Source organism: Syngnathoides biaculeatus, chromosome 6, assembly GCF_019802595.1.
Source record: "Syngnathoides biaculeatus isolate LvHL_M chromosome 6, ASM1980259v1, whole genome shotgun sequence".
Classification (NCBI taxonomy): Eukaryota; Metazoa; Chordata; class Actinopteri; order Syngnathiformes; family Syngnathidae; genus Syngnathoides; species Syngnathoides biaculeatus.
This window is the reverse complement of record NC_084645.1, coordinates 28,309,307-28,335,177: the sequence shown is the minus strand read 5'-3', so window position 1 is coordinate 28,335,177 and position 25,871 is coordinate 28,309,307. Positions and strand designations below refer to the sequence as shown.

Sequence of the window (25,871 nt, the reverse complement as noted above, 5' to 3'; positions counted from 1 at the left end):
CGTCAAGTCAAACATTTAAAAACGTAAAGCCACCAATCTATCAAGTAGGAGTGGAAAACAGACGAAATGACCAGAAATCGGCCGTTTCAAACCAATGTCAGACTTCAGACTTTTGCCTTCCTTAAACTTTTTTGGTGGAGTCTATCCATGATGGCTACCAAAATCAGTCTTGTTCATTAAAACCAAAATACAGTACTGCGAAAGTTTCTGTATTTATGCTCATAAATTGAAAAGGGTTATCATGAGCGTTTGAATGTTTTCATCAGTTCTTAGCTACGCGGACTTACAGAGCAGCGATCCCCCAGTGATGGCCTGACTTCTTGCCGGCCTCGATGAACAGCGAGAGGCCGATGAGGTTGATTGTAGGCGCGATGGCCAGTGGTCCGATGTATCGGAGCACGAAGCCCACCAGGCCAGTCAAGCCCAGCATGATCTGGACCAGCGACGACACCAAGATGGCTCCTTGGATCTGTCGAGTGAGGGATGAAACCAGCCACTTTTGTCATCAATCAGTTGTGAGATGATTCAACGCATTAAAATGAGTGCACCAATTATTCAGTATGATACCGCCCATATAAAATGCTAGCAAAGGTACTCCTGCTGGCATCTTTTGTGGCTCTGTGTTGATATTTTGGATTTGAAAAAAGACATTGTAGATATTTAAAGTTCCTATGGTGTTTTGAAAAAGAAACACTTTCACCCAATTTGCCAAATCGACACACAATACATCCAATTATGATGTGATTCTCCAATTCTTATGATTCTCACAACACGATCCAATTCAGAGCAGTTATGATGGAATTTCCTACAACTAAGAAACAATTCACTCCAATTATTAAGACGATGCAATTCAGTCCGATTAGAATGCAAAATGATTCCCTCCAATTATGTTCCAATTTACCCCAACTACGATAGGATTGACTCCAATTACAAAGTGATTTTTCAAGATGCGTCACCAGAATTCCAATACAATTTACTGCGATTACTGGACTTCAGAATTCACTCAATTCTCACTTCAATTTCGATAAATCAATGGGTTTAAACTGTGGCTGATCCACAATACGTGGGTGCCCGTGTTTATGCTCAGGGTGTCTCTTTACATGTCACTTCAAAGCTGTGAACATTTTGGACTTACCTCGCGCATTCTGGACATCCACACCTCGTCCCTGCTTTCCGTCACCTGGATTGGGCTGGTGCCGTTATGCCCAGACAACACAGTAGGCCCGTGTGGGGCCGGACACTGCCACTTGGGTAGCGCCAGGATGGCGAGAGCGGGAGTGATGAAGCTGAAGGTGCCGCCCTGGAGGATTGGCAGCCTGCACGGCAGCGAGATTGAATCTCATTAGATAGCACGAGCGCACATCTAAAAATGATCACAATACATTTACTACAACAATCTGACATCTGTTCATTCATTCTCTATACCACTTATCCTCATGAGGGTTGCGGGTGAGCCAGTTGAGTTTAGGTAAGGGGTTGCGTACACCCTGGACTGCTCATCAGCCAACCGCGGGGCATATACAAGACAGACAGACCACTCATAGTCAAACCTCGTCACCAGACATAAACCCAATAGAAAATCTTCGGAGGGAGCTGAAACTCCGCGTTTCTTAGCGACAACCCAGAAACCTGTCTGATCTAGAGAAGATCTGTGTGGAGGAGTGGACCAAAATCCCTCCTGTAGTGTGTGCAAACCTGGTGAACAACTACAGGAAACGTTTGACTTTTGTAATTGGAAATATAAGGCTAGTGTACCAAATGTTAACATTGGTTTTCTCAGGTGTTCAAATACTTATTTGCAGACAAATAAATCGTTAAAAAAAAAATCATATATTGTAATTTCTGGATTTTTACATTATCTCTCTCACAGTGGACACGCACCTATGATGAAAATTTCAGACCCCTCCATGATTTCTAAGGGGGAGAACCTGCAAGATAGCAGGGTGTTCAAATACTTATTTTCTTCACTGTATTGGCAATTTAGATTAATGAAACCAACATGCTATTTGTTGCGATCTGGAGAGAAGGCCTAGGGTTAGGAGTTAACCCTAGGCCCCTAACCCCAATCCCAATTCTAACCCTACTGAGAGAAAGCTATGAAGAACCTGCAACTTTTGCGTAGGAAGGCACGAGTTCAGATTTGAACCCTGACCTTCAGAACTCGTTCACCATGGTCCCCAATCTAGAATTTTTGAGTAGAATTGTGGAAAAGCAACAAGATGCGTTTTTGGTCATTAGAAAAAACCTCGTAGTCATAGCTCCCTCCTCTACCCTTGAGCGACTGTTTGAGGGTAATTTGGCTTTTTTTAAGGTATCTCTCCCTGGAATGTTTGTCCAACTAGCAGAAAATTTGCACATAGACTGCATAAATGGGTGCCGCTAACATAATTGATGTAAACGCTGACGTTCGTTGACGTGTTTGTATTCACTCCACTGTCTTACATCTAGTTGATAACAAGGGCTTTGAAGTGATACCTTGTGCTGACAAGCAAAGAATTGAGCCTTTTTTCCACACTAAGCCACTTAAGCCCGGAAATTTTCCGGCTTCTGACATCGTAACAGAGGCATAACACCGTCATGTGCGGTTATCGAGTGGGAACATCATCTAGCAGCTTTCGTGATGGAAACACGACGGCGAAAGGAACAAAAAGGAGCGTTGTTGCCATCTAGCGTTCCGATATAATCACGCGGTAGTCTGGCCGAGAGCGTTTAGACGGATTGTGCAAAGCAGGGCTTGACACAAAAGTATGAAAAATTGGAATGACCCAAATATGTCAGCGACATAATTCAAGGGTGTAAAGATTGCGTTATCTTTAGTGCAGAAAACAAAGCGTCTTGAATTTTCTTTCAATTTAGAGCAATTAAATGTCAAATTTAGAGGAATGAACTACAGAAAAAGGAGGAGCGCGTCTGCCCCACAGTTCTGATTACAGGGGTTCAAATCCCGAGTCCTCCTGTGTAGAGTTTGCATGTTCTTCAGGTGCCTGCGTGGGTTTTCTCCAGCTACTCCGGTTTCCTCCAAGATTCCAAAAACATGCATAAATTTGGAGACTCTAAATTGCTCTTAGGTGTGATTGTGAGTCCGACCGATGTCTGTCTCCACGTGTCCTACGATTGGCTGGAAACCAGTTCAGTGTGTACCCCGCCTCCTCCCCTATGACAGCTGGGATTGGCTCCACCACTCTCGCGACCCTCGTGAGGTCAACCGGCTCAGATAATGAATAGATGACTACGAAAAAAAAAACAAAAGCATGTTCACTGTGCACATTTTACCCCGTCGACTCCACAACAGGTTGTTTGTCTTTGGATCCCGTTTGGCAGTTTGAATAAAACACGAAAGCAAACAAAGATTAAATGTGACCCAAGCGTTTGACCCGATCTTTGTTGATTTTGCGTTCTGGCTTCTTGCGACCTGCGTGGGCCGGCACCTCCGACAAAGGACTCCATTATTTGCTCGGGTTTTGCAGTACAGAGCATGTCCGACTTCATTGTGCGCCGTGCGTGGGAGGGCAGCGCCGCACTCGTAAAGATGGATGCATCGCCGCCGTCATCATCATCATATTCATCATCATCGTCATCTCACCTTACACCCCCGCGAGTGCGCTTAACAAAAGCTCCCTATAGACGCGTGAGCTGTGCGTGCTAAGCTGAGAACACAGTGAATATTTTATTCATGTGGTGCAAGAGGGTGGGAGCAGGTGAGCCTGATTTGCGAAATTTCTCTGGGCATGAAATATGAGAAAGAATGTGTGCACATTTATGTGTGTGCGTGTGTGTATGCAGTCCTCAGCAAAGCTCTCACAATGTCATCAAAACTTTGCATTCTTGAGTATTTTGCAGCGGTGCGAATGACAGAAAATAGGTTATTGTTAGAACGCCAAACCCTGATCTGAGGACAAGTATTAATAAAAGATGTGAAGAAAAATGAACGAGCAACCTCGCATTCCATTTTCAATGGCGAATGCCCAAAACAATTCAACTTTTTTTCTGCCATGCTTTATCAGATGACGGGTTAAAAGCTGGGAATTTAGCATTGCCAAGCCATCTCCTAAGATTGATACTCATTTGGGCGAATTGCCGAGTACAAGCTCTGGATTTTCGTCAAAAGCGCGCTTAAAAAACAATGACTGACCTTTCTGCTCAATTTTTGGCACGGCTCCTTGAAACTTTTTTCGTGCATCCTGTTATGATGGATGTTTGCCCAATTTAGGGTTGATTTATGAAACTGGTGTTGGGATTTCACCAGTTATGGGTGTAATCAGAGGCCTATCCGCGGGGTCAAAACAAAAAATTTGCTCAACTTCCCAGGAGTTGCTACTGGGTTAAGTTTTTATGTGGACTAGTTCAGGACACCTAAAATTGAATTTATTCATCTTCAGCAGGATTTAGACGCACTTGCAAACACGGAGTTTGAAAACCATGAAAACCAAAGAGGTTTAATCATTTCCTCAACCTTTTAGGTACCAATATAGTCACTCTCTCGCCTCTGGACATGTCCAAACCATCAAAGTCAGCTCTCTCTAACCTTGTCTCCCAAATATCCAACTTTGGCTGTGCCTCTAAAGAGCTCATTTCTAATCCTATCCAACCTGCTCACTCCGAGAGAGAACCTCAACATCTTCATTTCTGCCACCTCCAGTTCTGCTTCCTGTTGTTTCTTCAGGGCCACCGTCTCTAATCCGTACATCATGGCCGGCCTCACCACTGTTTTGTAAACTTTGCCCTTCATCCTAGCGGAGACTCTTCTGTCACATAACACACCAGACACCTTCCTCCAACTGTTCCACCCCGCTTGGACCTGTTTCTTCACTTCCTTACCACACTCACCATTACTCTGTATTGTTGACCCCAAGTATTTGAAGTCATCCACCCTCGCCATCTCTTCTCCCTGGAGCTTCACTCGTCTTCCTCTGCCCCTCTCATTCACGCACATATGTTCTGTTTTACTTTGGCTAATCTTCATTCCTCTCCTTTCCAGTGGGTGCCTCCACCTTTCTAATTGTTCCTCCACCTGCTCCCTGCTTTTACTGCAGATCACAATATCTGCGAACATCATGGTCCAGGGGGATTCCAGTCTAACTTCATGTGTCAGCCTATCCATTACTACTCCAATCAGGAAGGGGCTCAGAGTGGATGCCTGATGCAGTCCCACCTCCACCTTAAATTCTTCTAAAACACGCAACATTAATTGAACACTCTAAATTGCTCCTTGGTGTGATTGTGAGTGTGGCTGTTTGTCTCTATGCGCCCTGCGATTGGCTGGCAACCAGTTCAGGGTGTACCCTGCCTCCTGCCCATTGACAGCTGGGATAGGCTCAGACACTCCCGCGTTCCTTGTGAGGAGAAGTGGCTAAGAAAATGGATGGATGGAATTTCCTCCTCATTTTTTTCTTACCTGATGCCGATAGTCGTCTGAAGCAGCGTGCTGAGGCCCGACACGAAGAAGCTGGTGCAGATGAGCTGGCTTTTGGCCGCGTTGTCGTTACCGATGCAGAGCGGCTCAGCCAGGATGAGCGGGATGGCGATGATGCCACCAAACGCCAGGACGTAATGCTACGACACAGTCGACATCTTTGTTAAAGTTCAAATCTCTGAACAAGTCACAATACCTTTTTGGATTCAAGAAAATACACCATGGGAAACTAAATGAAAGCATATTCAACTCAATCTTTTTTTTTTTTTTTAAATTCAGCTGTTTTATCTCAATTGCTCGCTTTGACAATCTCGATGGGACAAGATGAAAGTCACAAACATCCTGTGTAGTTCAATCTCACGTAGTCTACTGTTCACAATCCACTTCAGGTTTTTCATAAAACTGAATATACCACCGCTATTTTGTCCATGTGAGATTATCTCAGTGATACACAAATGACTCCAAGATGGAACCATGCAACTATTTATGAAAACATGTATTGATACTTATAGGTCCACTGTCATGAAATGCATGATTTTTAGTAAGTTATTAATGAAAAAAAAAACAGCAGCTGGTATGGACACATCCGTTTTTTTCCACCACAAAACATGATTTTGATGTATATGGCTTTTTGTAACTCCCGCCATGAAAATCCTCCTGAGGGATTTGTTTTCGAGAAGAAGCAGGAAGTGACGTACATGGCGGGACCGCACTCAGGCGGGCTCGTATGTTACTAGTAGTTTTACCTGCGGGAAGGTAGCGCTTTGTTCCTTCGTGTTAGCCAAAATGCCGGCTCGTTGTATTGCTGGATATTGCACCAACACTCGGGAGGATGGATTTATTCTTCATATTTTCAAAAAGACCCGGTTCGTCGTGAAAAATGGATTGCACGCGTGTATGGACGAGAGCTTCGTAGGTTCCAAATGACAGGTAGGTGCGTATAGAGCAATTAAAAAAAAATAATAATAGTTGGGTGGGGGGATGTAATCCGTCTCTCTCTCGTAACGTAACAAAAGATCTGGCAGGGGTGCTAAATGTGTTGATGTGCGCGTCGAACAGCTTCCGCGTCGGCCCTGATGCGGAGGTGGTTTGGCCACGTGCGGGAGGAGAAAGGAGCTTCCTCCCTGGTATGTGTCTTCCTGAGTACGCTACATACTCTCAGGGAGTCTGTTGTTAGTAAGAGGTGATCGCATATCAACAAAATATGGTCCGAAATGATAGGGTGATATTGCCTAAATCATTTCACTCAACAGTGAGAGGTTTTCTTCGAAAAGAGCTTCCGTGTCAGAAGGGGAGTCGAAAAAATCCGAAAATCTCTGTTGTTCCTCTGTGACGTCATCAACAGACGTTGCAGGCAATATGGCGACCACTTGGATGTCGAATGAGACTTCCCCAACTTTGCGCATTGGATGACGCGCTCTCCGCTCATATTTATTTTTTCGTATCCGCATTGACGTGAATAATGTTATATGTATTTTTTCATTACAATATCTATTTTAGAATGTTTATCGGCATGACACTTGAGCTTTAAAGCTCCATCTGTACCTGGATACTGCCTCCCTGCTGCACGGAAGGAACGACAATGTTCTCTTTTTTTGCCCACGCCTCAGCCTCATTGTAAATGCCTCGAACTCTTTATCGTGTTTAACCTGAGAATGTATTTACATTGCCACAGTTCCTTAATTATTTCCCCGCAAACATCACCTTTCGAGCCAAAATAGCTGAACACTCATCCAGAATGTCATAGGACGCAATCCGAATGGGATTGACTGGCAGAGCGGTGCGGTGTGCTGCTGCACTTATCCAATTTGGATTTACCCGAGCGGAAGAAAAACTCATTCCCACCAACCACAAGTTAGTTCAACAAGACCTCAAAAGTTTAGTTACTCCCCATGCTGCTCCGGTTATTATATACTGTACATTACCGCTTGAATGACTGAAGTATCACAAGTATTTTGATTGGCGACTCAATCTTAGAGCATGAAGATCTGGTGTTAGGGTAAATCGCTATTTCAGTCTCAATCAGCAAGGCGATGACTGAAGAACGCAAGGGTTGGCCTTTGCGCCGAAGTGAGCTGAGGTTCGTGCGGGTAAGTCGCTGAGATTTGAGCCAAACGGAGTCACGTGATGGAATAAAAAAAAAAAAAAAAAACGGTTACAAATGATAACAAGCAAAATGTATTGACAGAGCAGATTTCATACACAAGGAAACTCAAGCAATCTTTAAACGTGGATGAAATATGGACACAAGAAACTAATTACATTTCCGGCTGTTGGAAAGAATGTATTAGGCCTCGCAATAACCTCCTCATGAAATTAGCTACGCAATAAATGAATTTTAATAAGCCAGTCCATATGGGTGTACTACTCTGTTTGAAAACAGCTGGCGATTTTTTTGAACTGATGTTTGAATCAGATCTGTGAGCACCAGCATTGCTCTTCTGTTCTTAGTTAGATCCTGTTTTGATCCCTGAATAAGATCCCTGTTTTAGATCTAATATCTGTTGGCAGTGGGGCTCGGGCCTTTCTGTGCTGAGGTTAAGTTTCATCTCTATGTTTCAAAAAGAAGCATTTTAACCTCATCAAAGACGAGTGTAAATGCTCGTCTGTCTACTGATGTGACCCGTAATTGGTCGGTGACCAATCCAGGATTTTTGCTAATGATAAAGTTTGATGAAGAAAGCTTCCCAACTAGTTAGTGTTGACTTTATAACGCAAGTCTACCGCCAGCGAGGTGCTAAAAAAATCAGAAGTAAGGGCACGTAGCGACTCTTTGCAGATCCATGCAAAGCACGGGATATGCTGGGGAACGTGATGCATAATGCAAACAAAGAGCTAAGCTAATTTATTGTATCTGTGGAAGGGAACATCGCTCTACTTTTACAGGAGATCTGACGCCGGTATGAAACCCGAGGAAGTTTAACAGATTATTGTGTCTGACACTATGGCATTTGCCTAAGACGTGGAACAAATAGAATGAAAAGTGTGACAAAGGAAATAACATGTAGTATGAGAATTGGCAAGGCAATGTAAAACCATGTGGATCGAAGGAAGAACGCCCGATCTCGTCAGATCTCGGAAGCTAAGCGGGTTTGGCCCTGGTTAGTACTTGGATTGGAGACCGCATGGGAATACCAGGTGCTGTAAGCTTCTCTCCCCGGCTAAAATGCAGAGGGGTTGCGTCAGGAAGGGCATCGGGCGTAAAACTGTGCCAAACAAATATGCGTTCATCTAAGATGGCACGCTGAGGCGACCCCTAACGGGACAAGCCGAAAGAAAAAGAAGAAAGAGACTTAGGGCTTGGTTCCAGGTTATCCACTGAGCCGCACTCCAGTTCGGTAGGTGGTCTTCATGGACCTGAATTTTGGTGGCAAACCGCCATTCAAGTCAAATAAGAAGCCGAACGAGCTTTGCTTTTAGGTTCTACGTGATACCTGCACAAATACTTGCTTCTAGTGCGCATGATGATAACTGAGACTACGTTAGCTGTTTGGCTAGCTGGTTGCGGCATTCGACAACGCTTATGACAGATGACAAAATGCGTTACATACTGTCCACTTTTTCAACTACAGTATAGGAATGACACAAGTAATCCAGGCAACAGTTTGATTTTTGACTTATGTCATGTGTTTTCCTCTTACGGAAGTTTCAGAACTCACTACGGGAACGCTAATTACCAAGTGATGGGTGATGTCACAGTGACAAAAGAATTCTGGGACTTTTAGCATCCGTACAACAAGCCAACTGGGAAGATATTTGTTTTTTTTTTTTTGTTGTTGTTTAAGTTTTCGTCATCAAAGCTGAATTAACTCAAGCTACTCTGCGCATGTGCAACACAGCTGTTAGCTCTTTAGCTAGCAAGTTATGACTCACAACCTAGCAATGTTTCACTGACACACTGTCCGTTATTTCAACCACAAAAGGAATCCATGTTCCGTAAATGCATAATTACTCACACGTTGTGAAATATCCCATCAATTATGATTCATAAGTACGAGTCTAGCACTACTTTTACTACTGGTATTTTGATGAACACACAAACAGTTTGGAACTAAAAGGCATTGCTGTCCTTTTTGACAAATTTCCATGAATTTCTTTGGGAAATTTTCACAATGAGTGAACTTGAGCTGAGAACATCTCATTGCTGCTTGATTCCAAGCAGCCTTTGTTGGGTTCCCCCCCCCTCCAAAACTCTGCAGGGTTCCCAGCTGTTTAAGTGCAGGTGGTTGAAAAGAAGGCCAAGTCGTCATTACAGTATACCACAAAGACACACAGTTCCTATCATCAAACAAATTAACATTTTTCTGACACTGCCCACGCTCTTGCGTTCTCACTTCTGCCGACGCCGCAGGGCAATCAAACACCGGGATGTTTACATTATCTTTCAATCTGTTGCCTGTTTTACAACTTTTGCGTATGTGTGCGTGTGTGTGTGTGTGTGTGAGACATTCCACTTAAAATTAGACAGATTTATGGCGACCGTTTTGAACGCTTGTACGGTAGGCCAGGAGAGGGGAATCAGTTTTATGGCGGAGGAAGCCTCAAGGCAAGGTATGTTCCCCCAGCGGGATTATTGGGCAGTACCACTATGGGTGGGGAAGGTTCAGACAAGATGGCAGGTGTGGTGGTCGGGGGTGGAGGGCAAAGCCAGTTTTTGATCTTCTCCAACTGCCAACAAACCTGCAAGGCCTGACCTGCTTTGAGTGTCAAAAAAAGGTCAAACCTTTGGCAAAATTCAATTCAAGCCAGTTCTGCTTAGCTCCTAATGTTTTGGTAGGCACGTCAATTAGGATTAGACCCTAAAAATAAACAAAAACAGATGATGTCTGCCATTTTAGTTTGATACAGCCATTTTACGAGGGAGGGAAACTGGAGGGAACTGAACGATTTTGAACTTTTTGCACATTCTATCAGCGTAAACAGCATGTTTTTGCTGGATGTTTCCACACCCTGGATTTATAAGAGGTAATTACATCTGTTTAGTTGTGTTTGAAAAAAATAATAAAAATTACCATCTGTTTTGTTCAAATTAGCATTAAAGCTAATTGCAATTTGCTTAACCAGTGATGTTAGATAGCTCTGGCTGGTATTATTAATGCCAGTTGAGAGACAATTTCCTGGTAGTTGTATTCAAAATAGTATATATACTTGAATCTCAGTACTGTCGTTTTAATTCTGGAACAGTTTTGGTAAATCCTGAGCAGTCAGGAAACCGCGCTGCCGGACGTCTGACTTTCTCCGTTCAGTGAAACATGTGACTACTTCATCTCTGCCTTCCTTATTTGTCACTTGTATTTTCTACTCTCTCCTCCATTCTCAGTCTTCCTTTTCTCTAAAAGAGTTTTACGTCCCCGCCACTCCCACTCACCGCTGTGACGGTCTGAGTGCTCCCTCGTGCTGAAAAGTCCCCTTGTGATTAATGCGGATGAGTTACCAACAGGGGAACTCTGGGTACGCAGCAGGCGCTTACTGGGAAATCACCGGGTCTCATAGTTCCCCTTCTTTTACATAGAGGGAGCTAACATACGTTATAGCCTAACCTTAAAACAAAAGTTAACACATATCTGTACATTCGCTGGGTTCGTCTTCCTGAGACGTCCATAGCGAACATGAACATGCGGCGACAAGTTGTCAGATGGCACACGTTGAAGCATGGATGCGGATGTTTCAGACTGGCTGTAAGTTTTACAAAATATACGCGCATGAATATACGCACGCGCGCATTAATCACAAGAAGACTTTTGAGCAAACCGGGAGCGCTCAGACCGTCACACCGGGACCTGTGAGTACTCGGTCCATAATATTTTTGCACGAAGAACATCAGGCTTACTGTCTTGGACTGTGGCACTAGTACTTTGCGAGTGTGCATGAGTGAGTGTGAGTTTATTTTGTACTTAGCCCTGAATGCCATAATCGCTTTTGACCATTTACTATTTTGGAACCCTTTACTAACCCTTTATTAATCCCGTGAATTGCGTACATTAAGACCTAATTTGACAACAGATCCTAAGTTTTGAGCTTCTACTCTACATTATATTTTTCATATATAGTGTACTGAGGCATGGTACACACTAGTTTCTCACATATTAATTCATAAGGTATGTCATATATATAGAATTACATCAAACATGATTAATAGAGGTGTAAAATATATATGGATATAATCAAAAGTGAAAAAGGAAGCTATTCCAAAAACTTGCATGCTTCATAGCAGCAGCTGGAGGTGAACGTACCTGGAATCCGAGCAGAATGCAGAGGTACCAGGGCGGCCGGTCGTTGAGCCTGTAGATCAGGCCGGCGGCCGAGTCGGCGGTCCGCTGCCGGGCCCCCGCGTCCTCCGGCGGCTGCTCGTCGTCATCTTTGCCCTTCGTAAGATGCGCATCGTCAAAGGAAAATCACCCAATTGCAAAGTCGCTTGTGAATCCCGATTGACAAGACGGGGAACACAGCAGAAGGTTTTGTTTATTGAGATTTGGATCTTGGTGTGTGCAATGGAACGGGCCCACAGTTCACCTGAGAAGCTAATACAGTACTGAGCGTGAACACACACACACAGATGAAGGTTTTTGTCAGCCCCGGTGGTCCAACCAACCTTCCAACTTGATGTTGTTTTGCTGCAGAGGTAATGAGACACATGCATTGAATCTGTTCACAACTAATAATTCAGCACCTCCCGATCCTCCTACTTCATCTCTTGAATTAAGACCAGACTCCAATTTTTACGGGCCTACTCAAACCACAAAATGTACACATTCAAGTCTCGGCCCATTTGGGTGTGTTCCCATAACGTTTTTGTTTTAGGGGCTCTTCTCAAACCTCAAAATGTACACATTCAAGTCTCGGCCCGTTTGGGTGTGTTCTCGTCACATCTGCAGTCATATTTTGTTGTGCAAGGTGTCGGTGATCGTGAAAACAACTGCCCGGCCTGACCCGTTTGTCGCAAAAGCAGAAGTTTATCAACATGTTGGAAACTTTTCAACCAAGCGACCAAGCCTCATTCGTTTTGAATAATGGAATGTCATTTTCTTTTTTTTTTTTTTTTATTTTTTACAAGCAATATCATTATTAAGTATAAGTGGAGGGTGTGGGAATGGGTTGCGTTCACACATATCACCACCTGTGGCTTTGGAATGAGCAAAAGTTATTTTTAGAGGGGGAGGGAGAAGGAAGAGCAGATTTGCATACAACATCACCCTGACATGTTTGACGTGCGGTCTGAACTGCATTAGCCGGGAATGACGTATTGAGTTTACAGGCCAGAGATGAAAGTCAGGCACAGTATGGCTTACATTAGTGCGGGGGGGACGGTGGGCGTCATCATTGCATCCAAAGTCAATTTAGCCGAAACCCTCTACAAACAAAGGAAAACCTTATGGACTGGGTCTAGGGTTAGGGTAGGGTTGCCGCAGCGGTCCAGTCTACTGTCACGATTTACGCAGTCATCAGCGCCTTCCTTTGCGTCAGCGCTCGCTCAACATCTGGAGAGCAATAACTCCATTTTATAAGGAACAAAGGTGGCCCAGGTTATAGTCAGTGTTTTTTTTTTTTTTTTTCCTTGAAATACATTACTTTTTTTTTTAATCAGTAAAAATAAACATTGTTATAAAATGTCATGGCAGCACGGTGGAACAACTGGTTATAGTGTCAACTTCACAGTTCTGAGGACCGGGGTTCAAACCCTGGCACAGTCTGTGTGGATTTTGCATGTTCTTCCCGTGCCTGTGTGGGTTTCCTCCCACATCCCAAAAAAATGCAACATTAATTGGACACTCTAAATTGCCCCAAGGTGTGATTGTGAGTGCGACTGTTTGTCTCTATGTGCCCTGCGACCACTTCAGGGTACACCCCGCCTCCTGCCCGATAACACCTGGGATTGGCTCAACCACTCCCGTGACCATTGTGAGGATAAGCAGCTGAGAAATGGATGGCTGGATGGACATTTTTTTTTCATTACAAAAACCACAGGTGTATTCTCAAGTGTTATGCTTTTTTATGGCTTTATTTTCATAAATGTAAACATTCTAAAAATTTTAAATATTTTGTGTTGCAAAAGGGATTTTAAAAAAGGACTTGTATTACTGCTTTTTTGTTCGAAACAATTTAAATAATAAAAGAAAAAGCCTGATGCCGTAAATCTTTTTTTTTCATTATAAAAACCACAGATGTATTCTCTAGTGTTATTCTTTTTTAATGGCTTTATTTAAATAAATCAACAAATTCTAAAAATGTAAAATGTTTTGTGCTGCAAAGGGGATTTTAAAAAAGGACTTTTATTACTGTTTTTTTTTTGTTGGAAACAATCTAAATAATAAATAAATAATATAATAATAATATATATAATAAATAAATAATTTTAAAAAGCCTGTTGGTGTATTATTTTGTTCTCCCATAAATCTTTTCCCCCCCCCATTATAAAAACCACAGGTGTATTCTCAAGTGTTATTTTTTTCATGGCTTTATTTTCATAAATTTAAACATTCTAAAAATTTTGTCTTGCAAAGGGGATTTTTAAAAAGGACTTGCATTACTGCTTTTTTGTTGGACAATCTAAATAATTAAAAAAATAAAAAGGCTGTTGCTGTAATATTAGTTTGTTCTCCCGTAAGTAATTTTTTAATCTAGAAAAGTACGGCCCTAATCAATTCTGACTTTTTTTTTTCTTTAGCCCAAACTTCTTATACACTCATCTTATGTATCCGCTATTAATCGCACGAAGAAGGCATTCCAAAATGGTTCGGGTAAAAAGTCACGGTCGGGAATGACGGGGCGGGTGAACAAAAGAGTGGACTACGTTGCTCGATGGTCGCTTGACACGCACCCGATTGGGTTTCATGTTAAACATCAAGACCAATTGGTGCACTTTTCTGCCGTACATAAAGGCGCCTCTGATACCTGACCTCACCGCCACGTCGCATGACGTCCAGTGAGACGACGCACTACTAGCACAATGCAGTCAGAAATAGCCACAAGGGTTCTTTTGTGGCCCTGAATCCGATAGCCTTTGTTATCTTGTCTTTGGTGTCTTTGTGTTCTCGTATTTATGTCACAACAAAGCGCCCTGTTCAGGCTCAGGTTTAACAAGGTGTTGTGGTACAGTAAATGATAAGGGCGTGTTCCTGCTTCAAAGCTGGATCTCTGGTCCGGGTTAAAAAAAAAAAAAAAAAAAACAAGAACTGACGCACAAATGCAAATGACCGAAGCCTGGTGTATACCAAAAAAGCGATCGGCTGGGACACAAATCGGTGTACCCTGTAATTTATTAGACGTATTAATAATCCTGGCGCGCCCCAAATGAGCAAACCCTGAAACATAACAAGTGGTGCACACCCAGGGATTTAATTTGTATAAAATTCGGAGGCCTCGGCAAGACACCTGATCGCTGACAAATTCCAAGCCACCTCTGCCCCAAGAACTTCTGATGTGCGGAAATCTGACCGGCGTCATTTTGAATATCAATCTCCAGATCATTTCAGCTCACGGAAGTCTGCTAGCTGAATGCTAGCTAACACAAATACTATCGATGAGCTAACAGAAATTAGCATTTTTGTCCCAGGAGTTGAGTCCCTTCAAACAATTGCTACTTTAACGCAAAAGCAGAAACAAAAAGAGCAAACAACATCAGTATCAGAGTAATAAAAATGTCCCAATATATTGATTGAATTGATTAACATGAAGACACCCTTTCACAAAAAAAAAAAAAAAAAAACTTTAAACAAGGCTCCTGCGATGTGGCCATCAACAGGCCAGACCAGGAGGGACCGAACTACAAAGAATGAAGTAGAACATTCCATAAAATGGGAAGCTGAAATATTCCATGAAATGAAAATGGGACGTCGTCCGCCTCCATTTGGGCCAGGAATTTCCCCTCATGCCCATCGAGTGAGCCCTGATGTAAACCAAACAATTAGTGTGGAACAAACAAGTAAACGCTGTTGCGTGTCATCTAGATAAGGACAAAAAAAATTAACTATTTGTGCGTCCCAAAGGATTCAACGGTCAGAACACGCTTGCAGACCCAGTCTGTGATGTCATCCATCCTTATGGTTTTTACTTACTCTGTTGGCATATTTAAAAGCATGAGGAGCAAAGGTCATGTGATTTGTGGCTTGGCGGTGCCTAAAACCACAAAAAAAAGTCAACTCCCTGTTCAGAAAAGCCACACGGGTCCGATCGCTTTCCTTGGCATCGTGCGAAAACGAGACGCTTTGATCCCACTCGGGCCGAGAACGTGACATTCAAATAAAATGTCAATTTTTATGATTTTGACCTGATTATTTTTCTCCTCCTGCTTAAAGACAGAGCAAAGGAGAAAATATTATTGAACATGAGTTTTGCACCAACCAGTAACTCCACTGCCCCCAAACCCCTTTCGAGGTTTGCCGTCATTTTCCCCGATACCAATAAGCTTTAAACTTTGCAACAAGACCCCCACCACCACCACCACCATCATGACCTTGCATCAACATTCACAGGAATAACAGAAATACCGTAATTACCGACCTGCAAGCTGCGACTTTTTTCACGCGCTTTCAACCCTGCGGTTAATGCGGTGATGCGGCTAATTTGCGCATTTTTTTTTTCTGCCCCCTCGCGGAAAAGGTAAGAATGAGACCCGTGGAATATGTGTGCCGAGGAAGTGACTTTTACCGGCCCTGTTAGCGCTGCGCTAGCGTTAGTGCTGTGCTAGCGTGTTGCTGCAGTGTTACTGGCATGTCTCAGTGATATTTACCGGTAAGTTTTATTTAAACCGGCCCTGTTAGCGTTAGGGCTAGCTTTAGCGCGGCGCTAGCATTAAACTCTTTCTGTGTACTGTCTTTGTAAATATCTCGTGTTTCAATGTGGGTTTCAATGTGGGCACTTGCGGCTTTTACACAGCTACGTCGCATGTATGTATTAAATGGTATTTCCTTTACAAATGCCCAAGGTGAGGCTTCTAACCGGGTGCGCTCTGTAGGCCGGGAATTACGGTACACACACAAATCTATAGAGATAAGAAAATAAACATTTCCTATTCCTTTCAGATCTGATTTTCACATCTTTCTTCTGGTTCCCTCTGTCCAGTCAATCGGTTGTCCTTGCAATAAGGACTTTGGAACTCCTATTTTCTTTTGGGGGCGGGGGGATGTGGTGGGGTGGGGGGGTCTATTTGTTGTCAACACCCTGATCTTTCCTCCAATAACCTCCCGTGACACCTGAGACCTGCAGCACAACTTCGAGCCGAGGGTGAAATAAAAACCAAAGTCTTGTTTTGGTTGGCATAAAGTTGAGGTTTTTTTCCGCCCACACGCTGACCACCTTTGCCAGGGATGGACACGCGTTGCCAATCGTCGAGGAGCAAAAAAGAAAAACAATACGGTTGGGCAACAGCCACCTGCATCGTGCAAGTGCTTGTTTTGCGATCTACGGCTGATTCTGACTTTGGAAAAATAACGTACAGCTTCACTGAGTGCCTGTTCCAGGAAAAGTTATTATTATTATTTATTTTTTTTTTTAATAGAACTTACATCTAAATATATGGGTTTACGCTTAGATTTCAATTTTGTTCTGACCCAGCACTATTTGCTCCTTTACACAAGAGTAACTAATTACAAGGAATGACATTCCACAAGAGACGAGATTACATAATATACCGGTAATTACCAAATGTAGGCAACTGAAATTGTACATGACTGCGAGAAAATGTGTCGCTAAATTACAGTTGCATTTGGGAATTTCAACGATTACAATTTTAGTTGCAGCACGTTTGAAAAATACCTGCAGAAGGTCAGATTTTCATTATTTTTAAGTCTTGCTACTTTGTAAGTTGATGTTTGTAATTGTCTCTCACTGGTTATCTGCAAGTCTCAAACATGACATAATTTTCCACATATGACCTCAAAGGTATTATTGTCTGATAGTTTCCAAAGCCTAAACTTGAAAAGTGATATTTCTTTTTTTTTCTTTTTTAGTTTGATACATTGTCATGGGCAGTGGTTCAGCTGGTAAGAGTCTTGGCCTCACGGTTCTGAGGACCTGGGTGTAATCCCATCCGCACCTGTGTGGAATTTGCATGTTCTCCCCCCCGTTCTCACCCAACCAGTTCAGGGTGGACCCCGCCTCCTGCTCGTTGACTGCTGGGATAGGCTCCCGCACCCCCCACCACCCTCATGAGGATAAGCAGCAAAAGAAAATGGGTGGATGGATATATTTTCAAGCAAGCCATGCTTCATCTCCTGTGTTATATTGTCTAAACACCTGAAACCACCTGCATGCTGGATTTGTTGAATGGAAAATAAAGCCCTTGTCGGTCTGGGCCAGGACCAGAGTTGAATGTCTTCCCTGGTACTGGCGCTTTCCTCCCTAATCCCAAAAATATGCAGTGTAGGTACGTTGAAGACTATAAATTGTCCGTTGCTTTTCGTAAATGCAAATTGTTGTTTGTTTCTATATATATATATATATATAATGAATGACTGGTCTCGTAATATTACAACTCTTTAAACACATTTTTGTCTTGGAAAATATTTTTCAAAAATACCATAATTATTAATAATAATAATGATTTTTGTGCCATTTAAAGTTTATTTTGTCGGCAATACATGATTTGTGTTATCAGGCACTATAGTAGTATTTAAAAGTGCTTTTCTTCTCATCGCAAGTCTTAAAGACAAAGTTGCACATCAACCTCTATTAAAAATCTTTTTTTTTTTTCCCAAAAACATGAAACTTGAAGGCGAAGCTGCACTTTATTCACTAGTTTTCCTCCATACACTCACATCAGTCACTACAGCCATTCAAAAGGGTACTTTGTCATCTCTGCAAGGCCCCATAGCGCAGTGGTTAGATTTGGTAAACCAGGGGTCGTGAGTTCGTATGTCACTGGCCGCCCCCCCGAGGGGTTGCGTCAGAAAGGGCATCCGGCGTAAAAACTGTGCCAAACAAATATGAACGTTCATCTGAGATGACACGCTGTGGGCGACCCCTAACGGGACAAGCCGAAAGAAACTTTGTCATCTCCGCGCGGGTCCAAACGTCATCAGTCTCGTTAGTCACGGCCAGCTATTCCAAAAGTCTCCCGTGCAAGATCCCCCCTCACCCCCCACGAGCGTCGACATCCGTTTTGCACATCAGTCACTACATCGGGCATGTCAGCGCCTCGCCATCAGCGCGTCCGGCACGTTGCGTCAATCTGCCGGCCTGACACATCAAAGCCACGCAAATTTATGGAGTTTCCACTTCAATGTTCATAAGCGGCATGAAGTCAAACGGCAGCCAGCAAGCACATCTGCTGCTTGTGCGCCCCCCTGCGCTTCAGTCTGTGTCCCGACGTCATTCGTGGCTTTTTGGGGACATCTGGTGGCGTACTCAACGCTTCTCGGAAATGGATTTCATATTCCGTGCTCACTCATTTCTTGGGGCTTCGGCAAAAATGCTCATTTTTCCAAAATAAAAGGCCACTTTTTTTTCCAGGTCAAATTCAAGTCATCATTTTCCAATAGTCCTATTTATTCACAAATACGTTTTTTTTTTTCCTTCAAAGGATTTGTTTTGGGTTTTTTTTTACTTGAAAAGTTAAAAACAGACTTTATTGAGGATGGGGGGTGTCGTTTTATTTTTTAAATACAACTTTTTTGTCATTATACTGTATTGCTACTTTTAGTATTAAAAATTGACTTTTTCCTTGAAAAAAAATATTCTTTTCGATGAACTACAACTGTATTTTAAAAATGTACGTACTTTTGATGAAAAATTATAAGGCTTTAGTCTCATAGATTTTTTTTTTCCTGAAAAAGAATTTTACATCTGCGGCACAAACAAATACAATTAACAATTTTTGTTAAAATCATACTTTCCCCTAAAAATATGAGACTCATAACATTCAAAATTTTAAGCATGACATTTATTTTAAGATTAAAACCATTTAAAAAAAATACAAAATAAGATCTTTCTTATTTAACTTTGCTGCTTTTGGAATCAGAAATCAAGGGCAATGTGGTTTTCCAATTGGTAAGAAAAATACATGTAATATCTCAACATCATCATTTATGATAATGACATTTTGAAATTTTGGTACAGATTTTGCAAGAATCATGAAAATTGACACTCTAGATTTGGCTCCGCGGGCCACATAAAGTCATGTGGTGGGCCAAATCTGGCCCCCGGACCCTGAGTTTGACACGCGTGGTCTAATAGATCAATAATATTGGATCATTGGATTCCAAAGTTATTTTCTGGTACCTTTTCCATGTACAAAAATGTCAAAGGTACAAAAATGGAAAGTCTGGTTGTACTTTCTGCTGCAACCTTGTGTTGTTATTTTATCACAGGGAATAAAAAAAACGAGGGTGACTAAATGTGCTAGTCAATGACAGAGGAAACGAGGTCATTTTGAGCAATTGAGTGACATCTGTGCCCAGCGCTGTCCGTTTGGTCCAAATCAACCTCGTACAAAGCTGTGGCGGTCCTGCGGAGGTCCTGCCGGCCACCGTTCAGCTGCGAACACACCGTAGAAGACTTTACGACCACTACGCGCTCTTGCCCGCTTGATGTAAGATTTATTATGTATGAATTTGCCCGTCTGTCCACAATGCCACTTCGTATTGTTGCTACTTTTCACATTCAACAAAAATAGCGAGCCTATTGAACGGTGAAACTCATGATTCATCCCCCAAAGACGATTAAACATAGCGACATAAATTTTGGACGGTTTGTACAAGCCGTGCTTGAAAGTGAACAGATGGTCTGCCATTTTGGTTATAGGGTGAATTTCTCAATTTCCAGGGATCCAAACTGGTCCTTGATAATTTTCTTCCAAAAACATGCTGATGATTTTTCACACAATAGAAAACTGTAATTCAGGGGTTCCCAGACTTTTTTTTTACCACAAGATCTACTTTTCAAGCAGCCAGTCGGGGGGGATTCTTTATATGTAAACGTATGTTTGTGTGCCTTGCATAACCGCATGAGCCAATATTACACAACATAATTAACTTTAAATATTTTTTTGTAACTATCCGGGTTCACGTTGATGATCACTAAACACCACACAGATGAAAATGCACACCTGCACTGAGCAACTCACACATCAGTGGATTCGGTAGAGCATTTTTTTGAAGAAAATATTACCGCCTTATTTTTAAAAGATCGTAACAAGGAGTCAGCTATGCCTCTTTTACAGTCTTCGCTTTGGAAGGACTTCTGGTTATTAACGACGATGCGACGGACCCGGAACGGTGCTCCGGTGGCGGCTTTCGCTGTTGAACTATTTTGTGTGAAAAGTGACTGCTGTGCGGGCAATTGGGATTTTAGTTCGTTCACTTTTCTCATTCTCAGCTCGCTTTTTGGCGGACTGTCGGCTCGAAAATGCCACGAAACATTTCAGTACACTGGCAGTCCGCCTCACGTTCCGTATGAAATTGATACGTTTTTTTTGTCCTCTTTACTCCAGCATCCATACTCACATTTGATAAGATTTCTTAAGCGAGGGCTTAAAATAGGGGGGAACCCGCCGACTAGCGTGTTTACCTGTACTGTCGTTGTTTTCACATGCGCGGTAAGCTAAAATCAGAAAAATACAGCTGATACTGCTTTTTTTTTTTTTTTTTCCCTCGCGGCACGCCGTCGTGATCGACCAAAACTGCCTCGCGATCCCTGCTCTAATTTGTCAAGTTCATAGAGAAGGTCGATAGATCAAACCTGAGGGTCATTTGGCGACGAAGTCCTCTTGAAGAATTATTCTAGGATTCAATTCCAATTGTAAGAAATAAACAATGGTAGAAAACATGTTGATGTTAATGTAGAAAAGAGAAATACAGCTAAATAGTACTGCCGTGCATGTACCACCAGGTATTAAGTGTTGTGACAAACTGTCAAAAAGTCTACAAATCCTTCATCTTGGCTTTTTTTCCACCCAAGCAAGCTGCAATCGATTTCCCTGACATTTAGCACACTTTTACGACAGTTCCACATTCCACAGTGGCTTACTGCTGTAACGCCGTAAGAACAACAAGCACAATTTCTACAAATATGTCCGAAAATGAAGTTTTGGTTTAGTTTTTTGATCACGCCGTGTGGTTGAACTCACCCCAAAAGCCAGGTTGTGGGCTCCCAGCTCCTTCAGGCCCAGTTCCAAGCACTCCTCCTTGACAGTGAGGTGCATCCTGTAGGGCGGGCAAACGACAAACGCCGGCCCAGGAGTGGTAGGGGGGAGATTAAAAAAAAGCAAAAGTCTAGTACTCAGACGATAGGTCGCCACGGCAACTGAAGCTCACTATCAACTCACAAGAAGTTTGCTGAGAGATTCTGGGATCGCCCGCCCCCTGGACTGGACTAAAAAGGTCATGTGATGCGTGACCAGGACTGGTCCTGTGAGAGCGTGTCCGTCACATGTGCCGCTTCATTGGTCACCCTCGTTAGCAGCGGAACGTGGGAGTGACAAGAAAGGGTGACTTAACCATTGACCAGTCATCAGTTCACCTCCCAAGCATTCTGGTACGCTTCACGTGTGGAGACCGTCAGAAAGAGTCTGACTGTAGAGACCCCAAATGTAGTTTGGACAAGTCCAACACCAGCAGTTCAATTCGGTCAACCAACCAACTAAATTGACCATTGCAATGAGTTGCATTGACTACAAATCGATACGTTATAAAACCTTTCCCAGGTCAACGGGTTCATGTTTTACGTGAGGTTGGAATTGTTCACTGTCCTAATGAAGGACGGATGGATGGATGGATGAATGGATGGATAGAGGGACGGACTGAATGTGAGATGGATAGATGGATGTACTATGGAATGGATGAACTAATGAATGACTCATTGATTGGCTTCTTTGGACAGAGAATTGCTTCACTGATGAATGAACGGCTGTATGATATCAGTGGATGTTCAAACACCGAAACGGATGGACAATGGAAAGATTCTTCTTCTTCTTTTCCTTTCGGCTTGTCCCGTCAAGGGTCGCCACAGCTTGTCATCTTTTTCCATCCAAGCCTATCTCGTGCATCTTCCTCTCTAACCCCAACTGCCCTCATGTCTTCCCTCACAACATCCATCAACCTTTTCTTTGGTCTTCCTCTCGCTCTTTTGTCTGGCAGCTCCATCTTCAGCACCCTTCTACCAACATACTCACTCTCTCTCCTCTGGACATGTCCAAACCATCGAAGTCTGCTCTCTCGAATCTTGTCTCCAAAACATCCAGCTTTGGCTGTCCCTCTAATGAGCTCATTTCTAATCCTATCCAACCTGGTCACTCCGAGCGAGAACCTCAACATCTTCATTTCTGCCACCTCCAGTTCAGCTTCCTGTCGTTTCTTCAGTGCCACCGTCTCTAATCCGTACATCATGGCCGGCCTCACCACTGTTTTGTAAACTTTGCCCTTCATCCTAGCAGACACTCTTCTGTCACATAACACACCAGACACCTTCCGCCAACTGTTCCACCCCACTTGGACCTGTTTCTTCACTTCCTGACCACACTCTCCATTGCTCTGTATTGTTGACCCCAAGTTTTTGAAGTCGTCCACCTTCGCTATTTCTTCTCCCTGGAGCGTCACTCTTCTTCCTCCGTCCCTCTCATTCATCCACATATATTCTGTTTTATTTCGGCTAATCTTCATTCCGCTCCTTTCCAGTGCATGTCTCCATCCTTCTAACTGTTCCTCCACCTGCTCCCTGCTTTCACTGCATATCACAATATCATCTGCGAACATCATGGTCCAAGAGGAATCCAGTCTAACATCATCTGTCAGCCTATCCATTATTACCGCAAACAGGAAGGACGATGGAAAGATTGCTGGATGGCAAAATGCTTGTTCAATGGATTATTAGAGGGATGAACTGATTGAATGGTTTGGGCCTGTATGGATGGTTTGATGCATGAATGACAATGGATTAAAAATTTGATAGGTGGATTGTTAGATGGGAAATGGTCAGCTGTATCAATAAGCGAACGAATAGCTCTGGTCTCAGTCGATTATCCAGCTTTGTCAACAGAACGGACCACATCAGGCACAAGCACCGTAGTGAAAACACAACTCGGTGGGGTCTCCAGCATCTGACATAACAAGCAACTTCTCATGTGTTCGTTCACTCTATTCACGTTAACGTTTTATGACCGCCTGGTCTTGTCGGAGGTACGCCGGTTTTCTCCTGTCCACTCAATGTCATACCCCGGTGGTTCTTTTGCACCAACTACCACCTAAAAACGGTTGACCATTCGTACTTGGGGTTCGAGACTTTGGGCGAATCTAGGGGTGGAGAGGCATGGTGCAGGCACATAGATCAATCTCGAACGAGCATCGAGTTGGGCGCCTACCTGCCTCTAGTAGCTGAATTTGAAAGACAACTCCCGCAGCCCGTGAAATCGACGCTATCACAACTGCGTTCTACTATCAACTAGCAACTACCAGCATCGTCTCGACAACAACATCATTGATAAATGCGCATTGTGTGACTTCACCCCCACAATACGCATCATATGTTCAACTGTGCTCAAACACAGACCACGCTCACGGTAGATTACCTGTTGAGCGTCCCGCCCGATGTGGCTCACTTTCTGGACCTTCATACGCAATAACGACCGTCGTACTTGGCTACAACAACAACCACCCAAAAAAAAAATACTGCAGCTCCCCAATGACCAACATCAAATCACAAAAGGTGTTCGTCTCACAGGGGGCAGATTTTAGTCCTAAAGAGTAGATCCATCCATTTTATTAGATGCCTATCCTCACGAGGGTCGGGGGAGTGCTGGAGCCTATCCCAGCTGTCAATTGGCAGGAGGCGGGGTACACCCTGAAGTAGTTGCCCGCCAATCGCAGGGGATCACAGTTGGCCGCACAGTTCTGAGGGTTCAATCCCAGCCCCGCCTGTGTGGAGTTTGCATGTTCTCCCTGTGCACCCTGAACTGGCTGCCGGCCAATCGCAGGGCACATGGAGACAGACAGCAGTCGTGGATCCCACGCTGCCCGTACCAAAGTCAGGTGTGTGTACCACTACACCATCAGTAACCCTAAAGAGTATATTTCATCTTATTTTAAACAGCTGTCACATTATGCATTGTGTGAACAATTCCGCTGCGCAAACATATCCAACAGCAAAAGGTAAATTTAAAAATTACCCTGCCTGGAGATAGTTGGGATACGATTCAGTTCTCCCGCGACCCTTGTGAGGATAAGTGGTAAAGAAATTAGATGGGTAAATATTTAAAACTGAAACTTTCTTAAAGACGAATGCAATGCAAATGCATGAAATAATTTTTAAACAATCGTTTAAAAAGTTAAATACACCTGAACTGTACTTAGGCAATGATTCTTTTCGCGTACCACAGGAAGAAGCCCGTGACGCCAGACGTTGGAAATCAGTCCCAACGAGCCGAGTGTGGGGAAAAAAAGAGCGGTCTTCTTTTTGCCAATCCAGGCATGATCAATAGATCAATGATAAGATGAGCCATCGTGTCACCAGAGTGTACTTGGGCAAAGAATGGCTAAATGGCAGCATAAAATAACATTATAATGGAACTAATATGTAGAAAAGCCAATCAGAATGGGGAAAAATAAACATGAAAGAATCAAATTGGTTCAGATGCAAAAGTTAAAATGTGATGGAGCAAAAGCGTGTCCTGAATTATTATTATTATTTTTTTTTTTGAAGAACTATTCTTCCATTTTTCAAGTATAAAAAAAAAATAAATAAAACAGACCTGGTCAAAGTGATGATTATTATTTTCTATAATTGGGGATCATATAATTAGTTATTTTTAGTTTTTTAACTTTGGTAGATTAATTTAAGGACACATTTAAGTGTGTCTTTGAATTTATTTCTCACTTAAAATAACAAGAATATCTTTTATTGAATATTATTATTTTGTCGTTAAATACACATGCCTGACTTTGGTGTGGGCAGTGTGGTTTCAATTCCCGCGCAGTGAAGGTGTCAATATCTGCTCCTTGTGAGGAAAAGCAGCTTGGAAAATGAATGGATGGAATTGGAATACATGTGTTCATTTTTCATTTAATTCATTATTTTCCAAAATTATTGTATTTATTTATTTACAATTTGTATTTTCGTGTAGTTCAACGGTGGGAAAATGACTATAAATCACACAATAATGTATTTGAATAATTGCTTTTCCCATTTTTTAATTTCTTTTAATCGTGATACAGTTAATAATTGAAGAAAATGATCATGAATTAATTTTAATATAGATGAGAAAAAAAGTCATTCATACTTTAAAGGGCCACTGTCATGAAATGCATGATGAGTATGTTATTAAAGAAAAACGGCAGGCAACACGGACCCATGCGTTTTTTTCCCACCACAAAACATGATTTTGTAACTCCCGCCCTGAAAATCCTCTTGAGGGATTTGTTTTCGAGAAGAAGCAGGAAGCGACGTCTATTACAGGAGCGCCGTCAAATGGACTCGTTTATTTCTATTAGTTTTACCTCCGGGAAGGTAGCTCGTTGTTCCTTCGTGTTAG

The 25,871-nt window shown here is 42.7% G+C and overlaps 1 protein-coding gene across 1 annotated transcript in view; it reads right to left on the bottom strand.

Moving 5' to 3' along the window:
• Window positions 1-25,871, bottom strand: part of si:dkey-106n21.1 (solute carrier family 23 member 1) — a 74,742-nt gene that overhangs the window by 34,453 nt on the left and 14,418 nt on the right. The window contains exons 3-6 of the mRNA XM_061823072.1: window positions 11,647-11,778; window positions 5,396-5,553; window positions 1,136-1,316; window positions 288-469 (exon numbers count right to left, since the gene is read on the bottom strand). Coding sequence (XP_061679056.1) covers window positions 288-469; window positions 1,136-1,316; window positions 5,396-5,553; window positions 11,647-11,778 — 653 coding nt within the window. The remainder of the gene's footprint in view (window positions 1-287; window positions 470-1,135; window positions 1,317-5,395; window positions 5,554-11,646; window positions 11,779-25,871) is intronic.